The sequence below is a fragment of the Oxyura jamaicensis genome, chromosome 9 (genome assembly GCF_011077185.1).
Source record: "Oxyura jamaicensis isolate SHBP4307 breed ruddy duck chromosome 9, BPBGC_Ojam_1.0, whole genome shotgun sequence".
Classification (NCBI taxonomy): Eukaryota; Metazoa; Chordata; class Aves; order Anseriformes; family Anatidae; genus Oxyura; species Oxyura jamaicensis.
Window position 1 is genome coordinate 2,495,474 of NC_048901.1, and position 22,847 is coordinate 2,518,320.

The 22,847-nt window shown below is 35.6% G+C and overlaps 1 protein-coding gene across 6 annotated transcripts in view; it reads right to left on the reverse strand.

The window, feature by feature from the left end:
• RASA2 (RAS p21 protein activator 2) overlaps positions 1-22,847 on the reverse strand; it is a 48,635-nt gene that overhangs the window by 7,847 nt on the left and 17,941 nt on the right. For 3 of the 6 annotated variants that reach the window (XM_035334865.1, XM_035334864.1, XM_035334867.1), the window contains exons 6-18: positions 15,161-15,244; positions 13,259-13,331; positions 11,897-11,973; positions 10,391-10,489; positions 8,033-8,189; positions 6,737-6,885; positions 5,272-5,386; positions 4,778-4,852; positions 3,949-4,072; positions 2,481-2,587; positions 1,188-1,274; positions 1,029-1,106; positions 531-604 (exon numbers count right to left, since the gene is read on the reverse strand). In XM_035334865.1, the coding sequence (XP_035190756.1) occupies positions 531-604; positions 1,029-1,106; positions 1,188-1,274; positions 2,481-2,587; positions 3,949-4,072; positions 4,778-4,852; positions 5,272-5,386; positions 6,737-6,885; positions 8,033-8,189; positions 10,391-10,489; positions 11,897-11,973; positions 13,259-13,331; positions 15,161-15,244 (1,299 nt within the window). Of the gene's footprint in view, positions 1-530; positions 605-1,028; positions 1,107-1,187; positions 1,275-2,480; positions 2,588-3,948; positions 4,073-4,777; positions 4,853-5,271; positions 5,387-6,736; positions 6,886-8,032; positions 8,190-10,390; positions 10,490-10,991; positions 11,005-11,896; positions 12,508-13,258; positions 15,111-15,160; positions 15,245-22,847 lie in introns of those variants that run through there. The other 3 variants (XM_035334866.1, XM_035334868.1, XM_035334870.1) reach the window with 3 other exon arrangements.

Genomic DNA, 22,847 nt, shown 5'->3' on the forward strand with positions numbered 1-22,847 from the left:
ATAAATTAATCAGATTTCTTGATGAACATCAGAAAATGACAGTTTCTTCATTTCTTAGATGTAGCAATTTTAATTTAACAATTTTTATAAAAGCATTCCATCGTTTACTGTAAAGTATTCCAATTACAGTGCAGGGCTTTTTGGCCTACTATTAAGAAATAGCATTTAGCTGGCTGGGCTTAGTAAGTATGTAAAGTAATTCTATACTAAATAAATTTTATGTTATAATAGTTTTTTACAATTCGAGTAAACTATCAACAAAGCACACACTGAACTGTAACAGAAATGCAGACAAACTTTTAGAAGATTTTAAACTTAATCCTCCCCCAAGTGTTTAAAAGATGACTACAAAAGTTAGCAAAATTAGTTTCTACCAACACCTGTAAACTAACAAAGAATTATCACAACTAACAGATATTGTAATTACTAGTTAGGTCAAACATTTTAGTAAGTATTAATCTGATGTTGGCATTAATGAAAAAAATGAAGTCAATAATTTTTCACACAATATAGATTCAAGATGTGTTTACCCTTCTTTTAGATGTACCGGCTCACTCAGACCACTTGGTTCTTTACTTTCAGTAGAGGAAACATCATCTAGAAACTTAAGTAGAAATAAACAGCAAATAGATATTATTCAGAAACAATGAACAACCAAAAGCTATTTTGAAAATACATGTACTGTTTCTCCTAGTACAAGAACAATTAGTTCAACACAAGAAATGAAAACACATTACAGGGACTTGAAGTAATTTAAAGAGGGATGCCACTAAAATACACAAAATTTTTGTAATTATTTCCTAAAGAGTAGATCTAATAAAGCTTGTTTCAATTTTATTTTCTATTTTTTTCCACTTTAAAGTAGCTTAGTACACAATGTACAACTGTTACGTATTCTATTGTTTTTTAAAAAAAATCTGAAATGCATTTTTTTATGAATTCATAGTAGAAAACTGAACAATAATATAACCCTTTAATAAGACTGATGAAACACATCAACCGTAAGAAGAGTTATAGTTGAAAAGTACCTTTTTGACAGATTCAGTAAATTTGTCTTCTTGAAATGTTTTAAAAAACTCGCACATAAATGTCTCCTTGAAACTTGACTGAAAGAAAAGATATTTGGACATAAACAAACATATAAAGAGTGAAGTCTATAAAATGGGAAAGAAATTTAATAGCCTTACAAGTTTGCTTTTGGTCAAACTTCCCCAACTCCCCAAAGTCTGGATGGCTTTTGATATGAGAGTTAATGTTCTAGAAGTCTGTGCATCCTAAAATAAAGAAACAAAATCGAGAAGTTATTTTTATATATTTTTCCATATAAAATTTTGATTTAAAACTGAAAATGTCACAAAAATTATTACATTATACCATGTAGAAATTCAAAAGCAGTGCTGTCCTTTAGTGCTAACTGTGCTTTGTGAATATATATATATATATATATTTTAAATCTATTGTACACTGTTTAATGTTATTCACTATCACTGGAATTTGGACAAAAGTATTTTTTTCAGAGCACACTATGGAACATTTAATCAAACCTCTCACATCCTACTAATGCTACTACATATCCAATGCTTCTGAACTATTCAAATCTGAACACTAAACAAAATAAATTACTACTGTACAAATACTAGAAATTTTCGTAATACAAAGGGAACTTAAAACATTGCCTGTAAGGCTTTTGCCTAATTTACTACCTCTCTACTTGCATTTTAAAGTAGTATTAATGCAGCCATAGTGAGTGGCCTTGCTGTTCCCTTTAAAGCATCTAGCATTCAAGTGATAAATTCCCATAATCTCCTTCTACTCTTACAAGCTGCATAATGTCAAACTCATTAAGTAGATTTTTCTTTTGAAAGCATAACACAGATTGATAAAATAAGCTAATGAAGCTAACCTCTGGAGTTTCATACACATTCACAAGGTTTCATACATATCCTGTATTCTACGTGAAAATAAAATAGTATTTTTTCTTATCTCTTTTTTTTTTTTTTTAAACGTACACGTACTTGACAATTTGAGACTTGAAAATTTGGCAATCCAGTGAAACTACTGGAGTCCTGATTAATTCAATTCAGTTACAAATCAATTACAGAGAACTCTACAATCTCTATTTAAGATGAGAATGGAATATTGTTTTAAAAGTAAAAGTGATATCTGAATATTTAACTTCCATGGTGGAAAGAACTAGAACTATTTCACTATATGGCTTAAAAAACCCTGAGTCATCTTTATATTCCAACAAAGCAGCATTTTTACATCATTTGAGAACGCCTTATAAAGGCTGAGAAATTTGATGCCTACAGAACTGCAAACATCTTAGTTCCACTGGTGAGGTATAAAATTGAAAACCTCAACCTACAGGAAGTGATCTTACTTCCCAGTTAAGGGCCCAGTGAAAGTAGCTTATGACTTCCCAGATAAACACATCTGACGGTTATGAATAAAACAGAACAAAGCTTCACGAAACTTACTGGATGGTGAGGTCGTAAATGAAAAGTATGAGGTGAGACTACGGCTACAGCAAAGAAACGAAGAAACACAAAGCTGCTCACTGCAGAATACTGTACATGAGGGTCATCTGCAGAGAAAAACCATGAAATGTAACATGCACTAAACTTAATAGGAAATAATGAAGACAGTCAACATAAAAATCCTTAAGAAGATCAAGTCAGAGAAGACATTTGTATTTTAAAATAGAGTAGAAAAATCAATGAAGTGCATGAAATGAGAAAGATGATCATGGTAAGAAATGTTCTACTTATAATGGAGGGTTTATTTCTCTGAAGACAAGTTCTGTTCTCAGAAAAAAATGCTGATCAGCTCCACTACAAGGAACAATGAGATCACTGCAAACACTTTATGTATATATATACACAGCACTGATTAGATAAGGCTGTATGCACATTAAACCAAGAGAGAAAATACTGTAGCAGCTGACTAAACACTAGACCTATCAGGTTATTCCCCCTTAGGGCTAATAAACTCGCAGACATTAATGCTGCACAACGAATGTGGTCAACACATATGAACAATTTCAACTCCAATTCCAAGCTGCATCATAAAATCACGGTAGCATACAATCTTGATGCTCTGAGCGGTTTAATATATTACACCCTAAATATACTGAAAAGAGTGAGAACACATTCTTAATGCAATGATGACTTCAATCTGATCTGTCAGATTACTTAGCTGTTCGGATACGACTGTCTTAACCAGAGGAATTTATGACCCCAGGTTCAGTGACAAACACGAATCAAAGGAAAGCCCCAGATAATAAAAACTATGTCCTTCCTTTGTAGCCTATTAGATGACATTTTAGGTTTTAATTGACTGGAGCATCTGAGTGTCTCATACCCAGCATATTATTCCTATATTAAAGCCATTCTGAAAGAATAAAGGTTTTCGAATTCTGGTCGCATTCCAAATACATGACATATTTAATCTTCTCCATGCTCTGCTCTACCTTGACCTTTAAGTAGTAAAGCTTTTCATTGGACACTTAAGTTATGAATGTAGTAGTCCTAGTCAACATAGGTGCCCTTCAGGTAGTTAGATGTAAATACCAATTTATTTTCACATTTATATATTACTTCCTTAGAAGCAATAAAAACAAGTTAGCTCTTCCAAATTTGAATTATCTTTCAAATAAGTTGCTTCCTGCATGACTTGTGGTTTTCTTCCAGTATCTTGTACTTTCATTTGTGGCATCTTTTTTGCTACCACCTTATAGTGTATCAGAAAATACATGTAATTCTTGCTGATTGACCACGAGGCTTTACTAAGGCATACAGTCTGACCAAAAAAATGCCTGATTGATGAGGTAAGAAGTTCAGAACACAGTAATAAAAAAAGACAGAATTTTAACAATGCCCATAAGATAAATATAGAAGTTAATTACGTTACTCTGAATGTCATTTTCTGAACATAGATAACACTTACTTGGAAATCTTTTGGCAGCCAGATGCCTCAAAGAATAAAAAACATCACACATTAGGGTAGGACAACTTATACTTGACCGCACAATTTCACGGAATACTTTGTCTACATAATAGCGTAGATTTTCCTGTAATTATGAAAAAAGTCATTTTTCAGACCATCAACTATGGCTTTTCCCTGAACACAAACGTAACACTATAATTTTTTTTCAAAACATTGCCTAATTATTCCTCTATGTATTTTAGTGAAGTGCATATTTAAAAAGCTTCATAATATTTATATGGGACTACTAGTGTTAAAAGATTATTTAATGATACTCACATGAAAACACATAAGCAGTGCTTGGCAATAGAAAACTATCAAAAGACACTTTTGTAATTTGACAATATGTAATGGAGTAGTAGTACTTCCCATGCAACCCCAAGAATGTTAGTTTAGCTTGTTGCAGCCACTATTGCTTTTAACGTCAACCTCTAGTAAGAGGCAAGCAGCAAGCAAAACTTCAATGAAAAGTATTGAAGTACTGACTAGCTACTTCAGCACCTGCATGCTGAGTGTGGAGCATCAGGAACCACAATACCCAACAAATTGGTAAGGAAGCGTGTAATTCTCTAGCTTTGCCTCCCTGGTCCACTTAAAAATCAATTTTTGTTTTAAACAGGGATAAGAAAATACATTTTTTCCCTTTATTTACACTGGAATCGGAGAACTATACCACTAACATAAGTACTTCAAGTTCCTAATTTGCCATTATACAGAGCTGCTTTTTAAAATGTTTTCCTATGAGATTTTGAGAAAGCTTACATTAGGAAAAATAAATTAGGAAACTCACCATATTAATTTCTGCATTATCCCCTTCTCTTAATTTGATTGGATCTATCTCACAGGGTTTAGGAGACTCACATATCTGAAACAAACAGGGGTTTAAATGTTCCAATTTTGAGACAGAATGTGTAGAAATACAACTTTTAAAAACTGGACTGTCTCCTAGATTTAGGGTGAGAATTCTAAAGGAATTCTGAACAGAACAGCACGCAATAACCATCCTCACGTTTGTGTCTGCTTTTTTATATGGATCAATTGTATAAAGCATCACATGGTAAAATTCTGCAGTGTGTTAAGAGGCTGGAACAACTGTCATCAACTTAATTTTCAAGCATGTACAACAGAAATAACAGAAAGTAACTCCTTCCACTAAATGTAAACCATTAATGCTCAATTTAACTTTCCTCTAGAATTCCCTCACCTGAGTGATTATTGCTACACAGGGATAAGAAGAATGCCCAGAGACACTGTCCTGCAAATAGCTTCAGCATGATAACCTACCTCATCAATAACTGCTTTCAAAGTAACCTTTAGGTAGTGTTTTCCCACTATTTTCATCATTTCATCTACACACCGAGTTGCTAATGAATTCCCTCTGAAGACTGTGTTTGCTTCTCTGTAAGAAAAGAATTTATTTTATTTGAATGGGGAAAAAAGGGAAATTGGCTAGAAAAATCTGATTAATATTTTACCTTGCTATTAAGTTATTACAAGTTTTTATCATGTATTTCAGTCAGAAATTTCAGAACCTAGCTATCCAGCTTGTAATGGCACCCAATGAACAGAAAAAGAATAAACAAAGATGATGATATTACTATTAGCAAACCCAGGAACAAATAAACACATGGGAAAGCCCCAGAAATTTTATGCAAAGGAAATTACTATTCAGTGCTGAATGTGAGAAAGAACTATTGGAGAAAACTCCCCCAAAAATGAAGACTTGCACCAGACTGGTATGACTGGTATACTATTATTCTTCCAGTGCTCCTGGTTAGCAAACTCAGAGCTACAAAAAATAGCATATTACTAACACTATACTGACAAATTCAGACATATTTTGATCAAAAAATAATTAATCTACAGTTGTGTTAGGTTATTTGTTGCAGATTCTGAAGTAAACTGGAAGCCAGCTGTGCAAAATCTCTTTCATCTGATGGGTTTAGTATAATCTTTCTTTATCAGTTTAAATATAATGGAAAGGAATGCACGTACCAAAATTCAATGTAAAAAGTTATTTTCCGTGAGTCACCTCTTTCTAAATGAATTGGTTCACCTTAAATTAAATCTTGAACAAGTCAGCTTTAAAATGAACAATCCTGTGGTGAAAAAATCCCTTCTACTTCTCCACAGGACATGACTCAGCACCTCAGAAGCCACCATTCAGGTCTACTTCATTTCTCTCCTAACCACAGAGCTGCAAATCCAGGGACCATAGCCCCTGATATGATGATGTGGGAAATCTCCTGTGCTTGCTACTTTCAAGGCACGTAGGAGGACACAGACTTACTTATGAGGCATTCTTGCAGAAAACAAGTAACCTTAAGTCATATACTAAAGTGAAAGAGGATGAGATTCTTAGCAATTTTTAAAACCATTCAGTATCAATCTACTGACCAGAAAAGACTTGGAGTGGCTCAATTATGATATTTTGAAACAAAAACTGTGCACTTGCAGACAACTCTAGATTCCTAGCTTGCTTTGTTTAGCTGTATAATGGCTCCAAGAAAATTTTACAGTCAGTCAACTCCATCTAAAATAGCAACATGAATTGGTAACTCTGATTCCCAGCTTCACTGTGATTTTAGCAAAAGTTTTTACACACTAACATTAAAAGTTGCATATCAGTTTTTCCATAACGAGAAAATGAAATCTGACACGCTTATTTATCAATGCTATAGTGTGAAGTCCCATGAAACTCTAAAAATAATTTAAAAAGGCGTGACATAACTAAACATGGAATACATACTGAGTGTCCTTCAGGTCCAGTTCTGCTACTGCAGCAACAAATGGGACTAGCTTATGGTGGTGTAGTAGCAACCGTACAAGAGGCAGAACAGCATCGTACTTATCTCGACAAACTTCACATAATATGTAGGCAGCAGATGCAGAAATTGGCTGTGGGAAAGCAGAATAAAACTGAGTGAATTAGTCAAAGGCTCTGCTTATATGTGGCAAAGTACAAATCTGAGTCAAATCTAGCAAAATGAGGGACATGGCTTCTTAACAAAAAGCTCTGGCATTTGCTAAATAACATGGCAATTACACGTTTCCATTCTATAGAAATATTTAATTGAAAATTGGTATTACCTGTTCTATACATTTAAGAAAGAAATTCACTATCTACTCAGCCTTCCCACTCTCCCCAAAGAGTAAGAATATGGCTTTGTCACAAATCCAAGCAAAAGGCAGTAAGCAACTACGTTACTATAATGCCATATATCTTTACAGGACTTTCCTTACTGTAATTGGAGCACACTAAATTACAGTTTCCAAACTTCTAAGATGTCTGTCCTCCTTCTTCGGCTGGGAATTTTAACACAAAAACATATAAAAAAAAATAAGTGAAAAAGCCACTGACTGCCAATAAGCTACGTTCATACTTGAATATTGGCTAGTAAAAGTTTTAGTTACAGTCTGCTTCCTCTTTCCCTTCCTTCTCCTCTGCTAATACTTCAACGCTGAAATGAAGAAATGGTGTAAAAGACCAAGGAATATAAAGCCTAGTAACTGTAATTTAATTCCTGGCTCATAATGCTATGCTAACTATCTACCACACTTCTTTCTTAGTCACTGTGTCTGAAGGGAGAAATCTTAATATCATAGTGGGGAAGATGGAAGCAATTTAGAAGAGGCGGAATTAGACATCAATTCTGAGGCAAACCATTTTTGGCAAAGGTGATCATTTGCCCCATCAGTGCCAATAATGAATCAATGTCTCTTGGAAACTTCTAAATCTAGGGGTCAATAACAGCCAGTGGGAGAAGACTGTGTCAGAAATAGCAACGGACAAGTAGAAAGGTGTTTTTTATCGTTTCTAGTCAGACAGCACTGGTTACTTCACTGTCTTTATTGGTTCTTTTAAAATAAAAAGAAAATTTGGGTAGTTTGGAACAGAACTAAATGCTCTACACCAGCTGCTTACTGAGTTGCAGCAGAAGTAATGAAAACAATTATTCGTTGCATAGTCCCACATGCAGTCTCACATAGGATGATATAATTCATTTTAAGTCTTTGTTTTAAAAGTAATTGTCAACAAAAGTACCTGAACATCTGATGATTTTAGCAGCAAGTTTCTCAGAGAAACGTAGTATTCAGAGGGAAGTACACAGTCTTCAGTGTAGCAAATATTTAATCTAAGTGATCCCAAGTCATCAGTTTTAGAAGACTTGTTGCCATTTTCTCTTGGTTGAAGTAAGTACCTGAAAGAATAAGGCCATTCTAAAATATTAAGATTTACATTGTATTAGTTTGACTAATTTTACAATAATGCAAAATATTGCATTTTGTTTCAGACTGACAACTGCCAGTAAAATTCACATTAAAAAAGACTGCAAGTAAAGAAAAAAGGAACAGTATTTGGTGCACCTTCAGCAAATAATGGAATATCTATTTATTTCCTCATATCTTTGCAAACACCAGAATAAGATGTATTTCCTGTACCTCAGCTGGGATAACAGGAATTGTTAGAAATGATGTTGAACCTTCTTGTTTTACATCTGTGCTATAATTAGGGTGCCTTGACCTTGCAGATGGAATAGCTAGTATCAAGAATTCAAATGGTCTAGTCTGAAGACAGTAAAAATATATAATATTACCAGTCTGGTTTCTTAAGAAACAAGATTTAAAAGGTTTTAATACTTTTAATGTACTCTTTTCCTACTCTTAATACAGAATACATTTAAAACAATCCTTTGTTGGCTTTTGTTGTAGTTCAATTGTATTCCAACAGGAGGTGCAGCAGAACAAAAATTTTTAACAGCTTTTAAATACTGTCACAATATAGTTCCAACATTCAGACCAACAAACTAATTGTATCTTCAAATCCTCTTTTACAACCATTCACATTTGGATGTTTACAATCAGGAGACCTGACTTTTTTTTTTTTTAATAATCAGATTCACTTCCCACAAAGGCATGCTAATATAAAGCATGATGAATTTAGAAGTGCTTGACACCATGACTCGAGCTTATGTTTCCAATACTTCGTGTTATTATACTAGTGCTACTTCTTTATTTCTTGGGGTCCCATTGTACTTCAAAGTATTTCATGTGAACTAGTAATAGTTTAAGAAAAGTTATTTTTAATCACAGAACTGTTTTTATAAGCAGGTCGTAATTGGATTAAAAGGATGTTGACATGCAAGGTACACCCACAGAATGTATTAGCAGACTAAAGACCCTCTGTCAATACTTTGTCAACCATACATGAGCCATATCCAAGAGCTGCGTGAACACAGTATGAGGTAGTAAGTCCATGCTAATGTACAGTATGAGGTAGTAAGTCCATGCTAATGTAAAATTTCTCTTAGCAGGTTTTTAAATGAGGCATATCATTATGTTAATATGGCTACATGGCTTTTGATCATCTCAGAGTGCTGGCAGAACAAGACTGCATCTGCAATACACTGTGTAAAAAAATTGAAAAAAAGGCAAACATTTATTATGTTTAGGACTAAAACTCAGAGTTCAACTCTGACACACCTAAGACACTTGGAGGTTGTCTGAGGTGAGTACATGGAGCACAAACAGCTCCTGGTTAAGATCTATGTTCCATTTAGTTCCTATTTATCCACTTCCTTTGTTTCCTTCATGGATATGTGAGGGCTGTCATTCTTCCCTTCCTCCACCCTCTTCTCTGTACTGAAAGGTTCACTAAAACCAGAATATTCTACACTTCAAGGCAACTGGATCAGCTGTACTCATTTCCTGCCACTAGGCATTCAGACAGTAGAGGGCTTAGAGACTGGCTTTCTTCAGAAGAGAGGTTGCTGCTACCTTATAAGCAGATGCCTCTCCTGAAATCCCTTTGTAACTTACCCTTCCAGCTTTCAAGCTTCTACACGTGCTCTCTTGAAATGACACTGGATTGGTTCCGGAAGATATTCCCTCAACCTCCCCAGTGAAAAAAACACACCATACTTTTTTACTAGTTTTATTTTAAAATCAACTTTTTATCACTTATTCTGGAAGGCTAACTTAGGAATTTAATTACAAACAACGCAATTCTGAAAAGTTCCAGGTTTACTGGTTAATCTGAAAAGTATACACAGATCACTAAAATGCAGCAAACTGAAACAGTTATGTTCAATATTCCCTTTCTTCACCCTCTGCATTTTCTACTCAAACACATTAACTATTCTGTGGGAGGCGGCAGATTGGCAGAAGGGAAGAAATACACGAACCCTCTGTCAAGGTTAATTTATTGAGCAAGAAAACCCTCTAGAAAGACTTCTTACCCTTTGTACCTTGCATGTACAGAATTCTAACCTTATTCAGATGAACTAAACTACAACTCAAGCAGAAAGACACATTTCAGTGAACAGTTAGAATAAAACATATCCTTTGCAAGGGGAAATATGCATGTCAGAATAGAATTAACTTCTGAGCCATCGTTTCTCACCATGCTTGAAAGGAATCATTTCTTAACACCTTCACAGGAACTTTAATTTCTCCTAGGAAGATGTCTTGTACCAAATTTCCATTGTTCCATAGATCCACCCTGAAAATCAGAACATTGCTCATTTTTTTTTTCTCCCTAGGAGTAATAAAAATCTTCAAGTTACAGCAACTGCCTTACAGCACTAATCCACATGCATGCAGGCAGGAAATGTTAGAAATGTCACTCCATTCTAATTAAACCAAGAGGAATCAAACAAGTGGCTTATTAACCCAGAAAGAATAAACAAACAGTGAAAGTTAGACTTGCAGACTTTGCATCAGTTAAAAAAAAAGAGAGAAGATAGTGCTATTGGTAATATTTATGTATTCTGAGCAGTCTCCACGCCCAAAACTGTCCACATTTCTTGTTGAGTAATTCAAGTTAACTTTTTAACTGATATATATACACACATATCCCTCTCTAATTGCTAAAACTGGGCACGCCGCAATGCCACACCGACACATGCGCATGTTTTTCCAAAGAGAAGCTTGTATATTTACAACCTCAAAAGGAATCACAGGCTCCAGACATGCACCTTGTGTTTTTTTCTGTTACTTCTTACCTCGCTGACATTTCTGACAGACAGCAGATATTAAGGAGAACAAAAAAAAAAATAATACTAGATTTGTTGGGGCATGACTATTTTTCTAAATATATTTGCATCTATAATGATATACACGATACTAATTAAGATGTTCATGAAGCTAGTAGTAAAAAATGCACAAAGTTAGTTCTATAATAGCTATTATCTAACCACTAAATTCTTCTGATGTCTTTTAGGAAACTTATACTAGCCTTGAAGATCTTTTTGTCATTCAGCAAATCTGGTGCATGTATGTGCATGAGCACAATAAAGAAAAGAAGCTGAGTACAGGGGCTCTCAACTGTTCTAACTGCATAGCAAAAATACAGCCAGACCTGCTCTAAGGGCAAAGCAGCAGAAAAGGGGTAACGTACTTTGAAGTATTCTTTACATTTGCAAGGAGAAGATGCAACACAAACATTTCTCTAAGAAGTAATGTGAAAACATAAGAAGCTTTTTTTTTAAAAAAAAAAAAAAAATACAGCTACCTGCATTTGAAACCACAGGCAAACATCAGATATGCTGTTATCCTTCAGGACAAGTTCTGTACTCAATGTTCTGCCCAAACAGGACGTACTGACAGGAGGTCCTCATGCCTCTTAACCCACAGGAAGGAAGTTTAGACCACTAGATACACTCTAGCACTATTTACTTAAAAACTAAAAACAAACAAACAAAAAACCCACCACACCACCATCTCATCTTCGGTAGACAAAATACTACAAGATTTGAGTAATACTCTATGTTAGAAGGATCTATAGTAAAAATCTAACCAGTAATTCTCTAAAGCTACATCTTGAACAGCTATAAAAAAACATTTCTTTATTGTCTTGAAGTACAGTGACTTATGATGATAATAAATTATTTTATAATACATAATTTACCTGACTTCCAATTTCTCAATGTCTTCTTCTTCCACCTGAAACTGGGACTTTTTGGTGTAACTGCTGGACCTGGTTACCTGCAAGTAGAATCTTTCTATTAGCACACTTTTTACACTGTTGTATTACACAAGTCAAAGAGCAGAAAACCTTGAGTCTAACACTGATAAATAATTAGCATTCCTTTTAAACAAGGAAAACATTCAGTTTATGAAACAAATTGCCTTTTGACAGAAAGCAGGTTAAAAAACGTGTCAATAAAAGGTCACAGTAGAACCTGGTAAGGGCTAGCTTAGATCTGAGGGAACTACAGTACAGATCTATAACAAAAAAAAAAAAAAAAAAAAAAAAAGAAGGAAATATGACATTAAACTGTCAAGAATTTCTTTGGTTTCAGCATGAGCCAGAAGAAAGCATTGAGGTTAGTCTTGAAAGGAGAGTGTAAGGAAACAAGTAAGAAGTGCACTTCTATTGCCCTAGTTATACCACGATCTTATTGTTATACTTTCTAATTTCTTGACTGATTGCATTCTCAGCTTAACGCCAGTAAATCACAAGTCATTAAGCTACTGGAGTGTTTTTTGATCATAGTTTTATCCTAGCATCTGACTTCCCAACATTACATTCTGATTACATTCAAGATACTGAATTACATTCAGTATCTTCAGCAGGTCAACTGAAACGCGCTATGCTTGTTACTCTATACATAAGCAGGGAAAAATGTCTCACTGAAGGCATGCAGCAGAATCAGGATCTATATAAACACAATAAATTAGAATACATTTGAGGCACAAATTCTACTACTTTTAGCTCTCAAGTGAACAATACAAGCAAATGTTTTTAATTACAACAAAATCAGATAAAAATTTGCAGTCATTATTTGGCTATTGTAGGGCAACTCAAGTGGAACTGAAATCAAATTCAAAATAACGAAAAAGTTAACATGTTCTTTTAATCAAATCATGAAATTAGCCTTTATTGGGTATAATTGCTGCGTTATTTTATTCAGGAAATAAATATATTTTTTAAGCTGAAGGTTCTTGATAATATTTAAGTTGAATTCCACGGGATAGGTTCAAGTTCTGAGAAAACTCCTATTGGCAGCAGATGCTATATAAAAAGATTAAAGATAAGTTACCTTTACATACGTGCTTATTAAGAAAAGTCACTTTTTACATAGCAATTGCAAGGGAATGCTATTGTCTGACAGTCCACAGCAATGTAAGGATGTCACTCACTTATATCGGAGAGGTTAGTAAAAGCTCTTTCATTTCCTTGAAGAGAGCTTTCTGCATTAGGAACTACTACACAGCCTGTTGAAAAATATTTGAAGGATTGAATAAAATAGATAGACAGAAAAGTTACCTCAAAATAAAATGTTTCGTTAAACTGCGGATTGCTTGTTTTCTTCTTTACTTTGGTCTTCTTTTGGTCATTCCTGTTCCAATGTGGTAAAATTTTTACCATAGACAACTTAAACACATAATTATAAAGACATTCTATTGTCAAGAAGGGCCCACACATTTAAGTTTAAATATTTTGTCATTTTAGAGATCAATCAAAATCTTACATGATTATCTTCACAATATAGTCTGAGAAGTTAAAAATTTCAAGCACTTATCTGTGCACTTGTTCAGCCCAAGTTTCTATTTCATTTCACAAGTGTAACTTGCACGTATGGTAAAATGTATTAACAATTCATTAAACACTTCAAGTTTAAACCTATAGGCAATTTTGTTACTGTTGCCTGCAGGTTATGAGCACAGTTTCCACAGTCGTGTTCAAGTGACCATTTTTGGTCTTCCCATTTTCTTTTGGTGGGGAAATACCCACTACTTCTTTACAGACAGAGGCTTATACCAAGCTGCTCAATGTTTTCATTGGAAGAAACTGCTGTTAAAACTGAATACTAAACAGCATAGGGACAAACAAACACTCTCAAGTCCCTTCTGACTTAGATAAATAAAAAATGTGTTTTTACATTTTAAACATTATTATAAAGTCTTATTTAGCTAGCGAAAGGCTATGATAGTATAAAATGCTTTATAAAGCAAACAAATACAAAATGTGGGGGAAGAAAAACAGAGAATGTAGAGGAAAAGCTGTCTCCTAGCCTTCAAACAACTGTTTTCAGGAGGTTCTGGCTATATAAATACTCTACTCATGGTACCCGAGTAACCCATGCATGAGATCAGGAAATTCTTAACTTCTGAACTTGTCAGATTTGCACATATATTCCCATACCACCAGGATAAATATTGTGCAAGACCAACCTTCACCCTGTTCCACCTGTATCACAGGACTCAGACAGGAAACAGACGTCAATTTACCTTTGACAATCAACAACACCATGCTTTCTAAGTATAATGATAGACCCTCCCTAGGCATCTTAATAAAAAGAAAAAAAAGAGTAAAAAATAAAAATAAAAAACAACACCTAAAAACCTGATCATCCATTATCAAGGAGAAAAAAACATCCCATTCACTTAGAGTGGATTCAGAGACCATTCTTCAAAAGTCTAACGCATGCAAGCTTACTAGTAAATGTTTTGGTACTGTGCTCACGTGACAGCTCACCAATGCCCAATAAAGTGGGGATTAACTTTGGTTTGAGGTTGCAAAAAAGCAACTGATAGCTAGCTTATGTTACATGTTATTGGAGAGGGACTTGCAGACAGAAAATGTGTGATAAGGGATTTTCATAAATGAAAAACCCCACCAGCTATTCGGGATTACCGATTCAAAAAAATAAAATAAAAAAGAATAAAAGACTTAAACTGTGAGTAGTTTGAATGTGGCAACCCGAAGGTGCTGCCACTAGAAAGGTCTCACCAGAACCTCTATTCTCTTGCTCTCTCCCAATTCCCAAGCATTGCTGCCAAGAAACTAATAAATTAAGGAAAATGAAACAGAAGAAGGTGAGTGAGAAATTAGCTATATTTATTTGACTAAATTGGACTAAAACTAATAGGAAGCACAGTGCAGATATCAAGAGGTCAGTCCAAAACCCAAGAGGTAAGAAGAAACTGAGTGACAATGGTTCCTGGCTAGTGCTGGCCATTCACAGAGATCAAACATATTCATAATGTTCAGAGGATGGGGAGAATACAGTACCAGTGGAAAGTGTGATGTACGCAGAAAGTATTTTTCTGAAAAAAGAAGTAATATTATTTAAAACCCCTGTATTTTAAAGTTTTTGCATAAAACTTATGGATTTATTTTCCATCACAACATTTTGGAATAATTTATTTCATAATAAAATGTTACCTGGAAGGACCCACAAGAGAGACTGTTGCATAAGGGTCACAATTCTGTCCATTTATAAGAGGCAACCCATGGCATTCCTTTATGCTAAAAATAAAAATGCAAACAGCAAATCAATTTATTTGGTTTAAAAAAATAAAAACACAAGCAATCCTTTCTTTTTTAAAACATTTTTAAAGTCCTGTCCTATTACTCAGTATAAACTTTGAAGTAGATTGTAACTACGGATTTCTGGATGATAACACAAGGCAATACTCAGGCATACAGTCAGACTTCAGAAGCTTAGTGCAGAAAAAAATCTTGGAATTGCTTCAAACAAAAACATTCCAGTATCACACACGCATGGCAAAATACTAAGTAAAATGATCCCCCATGCTAAGGGAAAGTGCAGCCTACATTAACTTTTAAATTTGATTTCTCAAAGCGCACAAAAAGCTACTGGGCCTCACCCATGATGGCAGCAACTACATTTGGAATGCATTAAAATGGGTTTGAATGTTTTGTTTCAACTATACAAGGTTCTGAGTTGAGTATGCAGTCATATCCTGAAATATTATTTAAAATTAAACATCCAAAGCTATTAGTGTATAGTCCTAGCATGTCTTGGTTTCTTCCATGCTATTAAACCACTGAAGGAAAGAACAGTTTGTCTTTAAACATAGTTCCAAAGGTAACTTCCAAACTCTTTTTACAATACCATATGATCAGGGTTAAAATGCCCCTTTAAAAACATAGCATATAGCTCAATAAAGCATACAGCAAGCTGTAAACTGATTATAAGTGCAGAGCTACGCTGTCCATCATTCCTGATGCAAAGGGGACAGGATTGTTTTAAAGTAATGCTCATGGGGACACAAACACTTGCTCTGGATCCTTTCTGAAGGCTAGCAATCTCTTAGAATCACCACGGCAGCAACACTAGTAGCAGCAAAGCTGGGCCTGCAAGCCAATTAACCTTCGGATGCTGCCCAAATGTATTAATGATAAACAGCTGCAACAACAGAAGTAAAGCAAAGCAGTGTGTAAACTTACAGCAGAAACAAACTTCCTAGCAAAATGGTGCAGTCATGCACATTTTAGTATTTATTAAGTCCAGAAACATTCAATGGATTAGAAAATTTCATAAGCAATTAAGACACAGAGAAAATCCAAATGTTACATTCACTCTCTCTTTTTAAGTATTTATTTTTAAATAATGTATGGCCAGAATTTAACTGAAGCAACACAAGTAGATTCTGATTGCCAACACAAGTAGATTCTGATTGCCATCATCTGTCCATTTTAGTAAAAAACAGAATCTAGGTAACTTACAAAGGAATTAAACATTATTTTCTGCTCTAAGTTCACATAAATAATCTAGTACATGTTCTAAATACTGTAATGTGGAGTTTTATGTTGTACAATAGTTTGTAACACAGCTGAGAGCAGATGAAGTTTAAGAAAGCCGCAGAGCAGCAACAGTAGTTGCATACTGCTAACTAAATGCCTTCTATATGTAGGAAAACAATGTTAGAAAACCAGCAAGGGTTACAAACTCCCTCCAAAGGCTGGGAAATAACAGATACTAACACTCCTGTGCTGTCTCAGAACTCCACCCTCTTTGGAGCATGCACTATTACAAACCAGATGTTATTTTCCTCAAACAAGTCCCTTTGTGTAAGCCAGTTCAGGGAACATTTAGTGCTGAGCCACCACACAATCATTTGTTATTTTTCTTCCAGTTTTTAAGCATGTGGCCTTCAGCATTTCAATAATTTTTGAATCACAATGAATCCTACAGTGATTACAAGCCCACCATTTAAATGGGTTCTTGAAACATCCAGTTGTTCCCTAAGCATTAATTGATTCCTCCTCCAACACATACATGACATAGAAGAGTGGTGACAAAGTTAAACCGTCTAGACTCCAGTCATTTGGGGTAGCTGATTCGAGATCAATACTTGATCTAGGACTGGGACTTAATGTTTCCAACTGCTAGACATTTTGTAATACTAAACGTAGTATACTTGTAGCTCCCAGAGATATCTCATGGTACTCGCACCTGAAACCGAGTAAAGTCAGCCTCAGCGCGACTCTCACAGGAAATCAACAGCAGGTGGATCAAGTCAAATGGATCTGGACAGAATTCAACTGTTTCAACAACAACAACTTCTCTTCATACAGCCTCACATTCAGCAAACTCATAGATTGCTCTAGCAAATGGACTTCAGCAGCTATAGAAAGCAGCTTTCACTACGTACGAAGTTTCTAACTCCTTCTCTGATCACTGTGTGACCTGCATTTGGATTTCCGGCAAGCTGGAAAACATTTTTCTGACAACTACACAACCCTGCAGCAGAACTCGAATCTCCAGATTCATCACGCAGATCTGTCACAGTTAATTTCATATTCCAGCCAGTCTCCTTGTGTAGGCAGGCAGTTCCAGACTTCCTCTGTCTCCTCCTGCCCAAGTCCCAGCTCTGTTGCAAGCAAGATCTAGCTAGCTTACACAGCCTACCCTGTTTTAACAGCTCAAGAAACAAAACACCACCCCAGTCACCTGTCAACTTTGAGTATTCCCAAACCTCTGCTCTTCACACCCAGCAGGCTCAGGAATTTGTTCCAAATTTATCTGACCTCCTCTCCTTCCAACCCTAAGTTGACTGGTCACAACCATCCCTGCATTTACAAGTCACAGCCTAGAGTCTGCTTTGGACATGGTATTTGGTAGTACCGCTAAGTCAAGCGAACTGCACCAAAAAGGAGGGTCCTCGTACTTCTCTTACTCCTGCCTTGCTCCTATCACCAATGATGAGTTCGTTTGCTAATCTTACAGAGAGCTGTTTGGGTTTTGAGCCAGTTTCAGTCAGGTTAGCAACCTGAATTAACCCAGTCATGCAAGAGAGCTCACAAGCTGCAAAGGTGGTGCAAGGCAAGCAGCCACCAAGGGTAGGAAGCCTTCACACCAGCTCAGCAGGACCACCCTGCATTCTTACTCCCTAGGGGCTGAATATAGAAGACTGAATTATTGCAGGTATTTTTAAAGTTACTAAAAAAACAGCATCCAAACATATTCAGATTTGAAGAAGCTCAGAGTAGACTTGACAGAAACAGAAAGGTGCAACCCCCATGAGCTTATCAGCTAGCAAATATCGTAACACCCTTACTTACCTAAGGAATCAGCTAGCAAATCTCATGTGTATACTGCCCTTCCCTAAATAATCAGACACCAACGTGCTAGAACTGAAACCTTATAGGACAGAAAAAGACGACTTTGACCAATCAAGTAAGAAAATAACAGTAAATATGCATTCCTACTGATGACCATAATAAATCTTTCCAACATATGGCAAACATTTCAGCTCTGACAAATGCTTTTGCATAGAAATGCCATCTAGGCTGGCACAAGCAATTTTCATTTGAAAGCCAGAAACCCTTCGTTTGACAAAGTAGACAGGAACATTAAAGCCTTTCATTTTATCCTTTAAACTACATCTTTATGTAGTCTAAGCAATAGCTAACAGAGACTTAGTTACAGTATCATGTAGAGATCTTTCAGTTTATATTAATTCTTGCTCCAAATCTAAGTAGTTTGGTCTGTAAGAGGAGTTTCATACAGGAAATATGAACCCTTCAGACACTAATTGGTACATATTCAGCTCTTAAGACTGAAGTCCTTAAGGAAGAAACAGCCCTCAATAAACCCCCTCAATAACGAGAGGAACTCTGTACCTCTATGATTCAAATTGACTAAAGTCTTCCAAGTACAGAAACTAAGTAAACATATGAAATTGTTTCTTTCAGAGTTGAAGTCATCCTAAACGCAGAGAAGGAAAGCACTACCATCCAAGAGCTTAGTTTGGCACAAAAGCATTCAAGCACCATCTGTTTCAGCAGGAGCAAATATGCAAACAGTGGTCACACAAACTTGTTTTTCTACAGAAAGGAGAGCTGCAAACATGTATTTTTGAAATGTGCTACTATACATGCCATTGTGGTTTTGAAAAAAGAGCCCGCATTGAGTCAGCAGGTAATCTATTGTGTTATCTTTTTCCCCTCCTCATTCACACATTAGAAAAGGAAACAACTACAGTCAGAGGCAAAACAAAATTTTAATTCAGAAATGGTCTGTGGGTGTATTCGCATGACATTTAACAGCAAGTTTCCAATCAACACAAAAATGTGTAAATATAGGTTTTAGCCCACACTTAGTAGTCCCTAAGACAGCCTTTCACCAGAGGAGGAAAACTTTATCCTTTATTTCAATATGCCAACTTCATTGATGTGAGACAATTTCAAGTCTTAATTTGACTTTATCCAGGTAAGAATGTATGTCAACGTCGTGTTTTTAGAACACTTAAACAAGCTAAAAGCCCTATATGGCTTCTGAAACTCCCACCTTCAGAGAATTGGCCATTGTTTGTTTTTTCCCCCCTGATACCAAGTAAGACCAGATTAGTCACTTGTGTATCTTGTATAAGATCGCTGTGTGTCTACTTGAACAAAACCTGCAAACTTCCAGTTTTCAAGGATTTTTTTTTTGGTTGACTGTTATCCACAGCTTTGCTGATACAGCGAACTATAGTCTAAGATATTAATATTTATCCTTCCCCAAGCATTCTTCCCTTACATAAAGTCAAGGAAGATCCTACCAAGGATCTGAATCACACAAAAAATTAGGAGGTGGGGGAGGTAGAAGACAAAAAGAATGAGATATTCCTGGTATGACAACTGACCATCCCTTCCTCATATGTAGTATCACTTACCTTTCTAAAGACACATTGCTTTCCCAACAGCTTCTTGTTCAGAAAAGGTTTTAGTATACATACTAGCATGAGAAATTAAGCCTTACTCCTTCCTGACTTAGTTGTAAGAAGCTAACACCTTCAGCAGTTGTCAATACTCTTAGCTTTTAAAAACTGCTTCCAGCTGGAATCACCTTCCATTAAGTCATCATGTAACCCATTCAGAAGACCAGCAAAAAAAAAAAAAAAAAAAAAAACAACTTCTACAAACATGTCTACAGAACAGAAATAATAAGAATCCATCTTCTACTCAGGTCTAACCCAATCACTTTGGTTCAGCCACAAAAGGGTGACTAGTGGAACTCCAGATAACAATCAGAACCACAGCCCTTTAATTACTTGCTACTGTCTGTGTGCTTACCATGATCTTAACATGGGCTGAACTATTTCTCATCTTTGTAGAACTTCTGCACTCACAGGGAATACATGGTGGAAATCTATTAGAAATTTTCCTATGCAAGAAGCCAGCACAAGTAGTTAGAATGCCCTTATTCAACAAAAAAAAAATATATATAACTGGTGAAAGTTTAAAGTTCCCCAATCTTAATACATGTCCAAATGAACGGTCTCTCAGTGCAGTAGAACATGGCTCTAAAAAGCACATAGTATAGCCCATACTTTAAGATTTACTGTTTCTGCTATTTGTTTTTTATTTTCCTTTGGCCAGTAACTTGCTCAGAGATTTGGACAGAGCAAAAAGAGGTAGGGACAGAATTATATACATATTATATACTCTTTTTTATTCAACCTCACAGCTCTGCTACTTGCTATTTTTCAGCTTTGTTAAAGGACTTTGTTAAAGGACTTATTAATACAGTAACTTCTCAGGGCCTGGTGCCTGACAAAATATATATATCATTAATTACCCTCTGAAAATTAGAAAATAAACAGACCTTTAAAAAGCTAATGTGAAAGAATCTCGTTTGTTTTTGATGAGTTCCTCCCAGTTCTTTAAGACCAAGCATCTTTAAAATGCCCTCACATCCATTCCTGTAAAACTATATCCAGCAAGATTTATTTCTTATTCTCATATGTACATCCAGAATATATTTCTGTACAATATATTTCAAATAAAGCAAGTTGTTTTAAGACTATCAACATGACTGACAAAATACTATTTTATTTTATTTTTTTTTTTAGCTGCAGGAACTCTTGTTCATTTCATAATCTAAGATGCAAACAAAAGTGCTGACGTAACACTACAGTGTCTAACGCACAATCTTCTCCCATATGCCAGTGTGTGGGTGAGTACAGCAACCACGAGAGTGCCCTGGCTTCCTTTTGATCATTTATCTCCGTCATAAAGGGATCCTAAGAGAGGGCACGGTGAGTAACCCACTTCCTACTCAAAACTGCAATCTGCAACAGTAACTTTCTAAAACAACTTCATCATATCAAAAATCAAAATGAAAAAGATAGTTTAACTTAAGAGTGCATGGATATACAAAAATTAAATAACAAATTTGACATCTACAACAAAGCTAAGTTGGGAATAAAACAGTTTATAAAACTCCAGCTAGCTTTTTCGTGGTCCACGAAGAAAAAGCTGTTTTAGTCCTGCCTCGTGCAGAAGGAGGGATACAAAGATACAAGCAGCAAGACATCTGATAATCCAAGCTGCCACCTAGCACACAAGCAAAAACCCATTCAGAATTATCTTTAAGTTAAAAATAAACATCTACATACAACAAGTTTCCACATCTTAACTGAACGATCAGCCTACAATAGCTGCTAAACACTACCAGTTTCCCTGCCTGAGCTGTTACCTAACTAGCTTCCCTTTTCATGCTAAGTAACAGAAGAGCAAAGAATTATTTTGCTAGGTCTTGCTCCAACTGAACTACTCATCTTAGCCTAGACTGTAATTCAGAAAGAAGATGGCTTAAACTTTGTAATGAAAATGCCATTAGCAAACTTGACAGTGCAATGGTCTCCCCGGCCCCCAGAACGGATCCGAGTGCAAAGCCGCGGAGACAAACGGAAGACCACACACCACTTCCTCCCCCTCGCAGTTTCGCAATACAACCATTCTTTAATGCTGAATTCTCAGACAGGGAAGCTTTAACAAAATAAATTAAACTCACTCTCTGAATAAATAGGTAAGTTAATGAACAATGCTGAAAAACAAGATCAAAAAGAATCTGACTGCCTTCTGAGTTTTTTCATCTTAACCATCCTGTAGTTTTTATAACCCCCTTGTCTGTACCTTGTCTTCACAGGGCCTATCCCACAGCCTGTTAGGAGACAAGTGCAGAAAAGTCTTGTTTCTTTCTGAAGCACTAACAGAATACAAAACTGCTTTTCTAAATTTTAGCTTGTTCCTTTGAACCTTCCCTATGCTGAGAATGTAAAGAAGAGCTGGAAGAAAATGCTGGCAATCCCAGAGTGTCTGCAAGTCCCTGGTTTTCACCAGACTTTTCAACTAAAGGAACCAGCTTCCCAGAAGCAAGCAACACAGAAGGCTGCCAGACTTCTTCCAAAATGAGGACTAGTTGCTTGAGAGACCAGTCTCTTAAAGTACATCCTTATCAGAAAGGCTTTTTGAGCATCAAAATGTATAGCTGCGTTTGTATTGGCTTCTTACCAATTTCTAGCATTAAATGTATTGTTTAATAACAAGTAACAAGAAATTGAATGATCATTACATGTGGAATTTTAGTTTTCTGTGACTGAAAGTCTGTAACCTGTACCTTCAGACTCCCAAAGTTATTACAGACAGCTCTAAAAGTAACAATGAAACTACCGATTAGTTAGTATTTTCTAGCATGTGCCATTTTGTGCCTTTTCTTTAATATTGCTAACATTTGTCTGGTATCCTCTACCATTTTGAAATCACATACATCAAAAAAAAAATTATTTCCATGAGGTTCTTTACCCTTTGTGGCCAGAATTAAGTTGATAGTGAG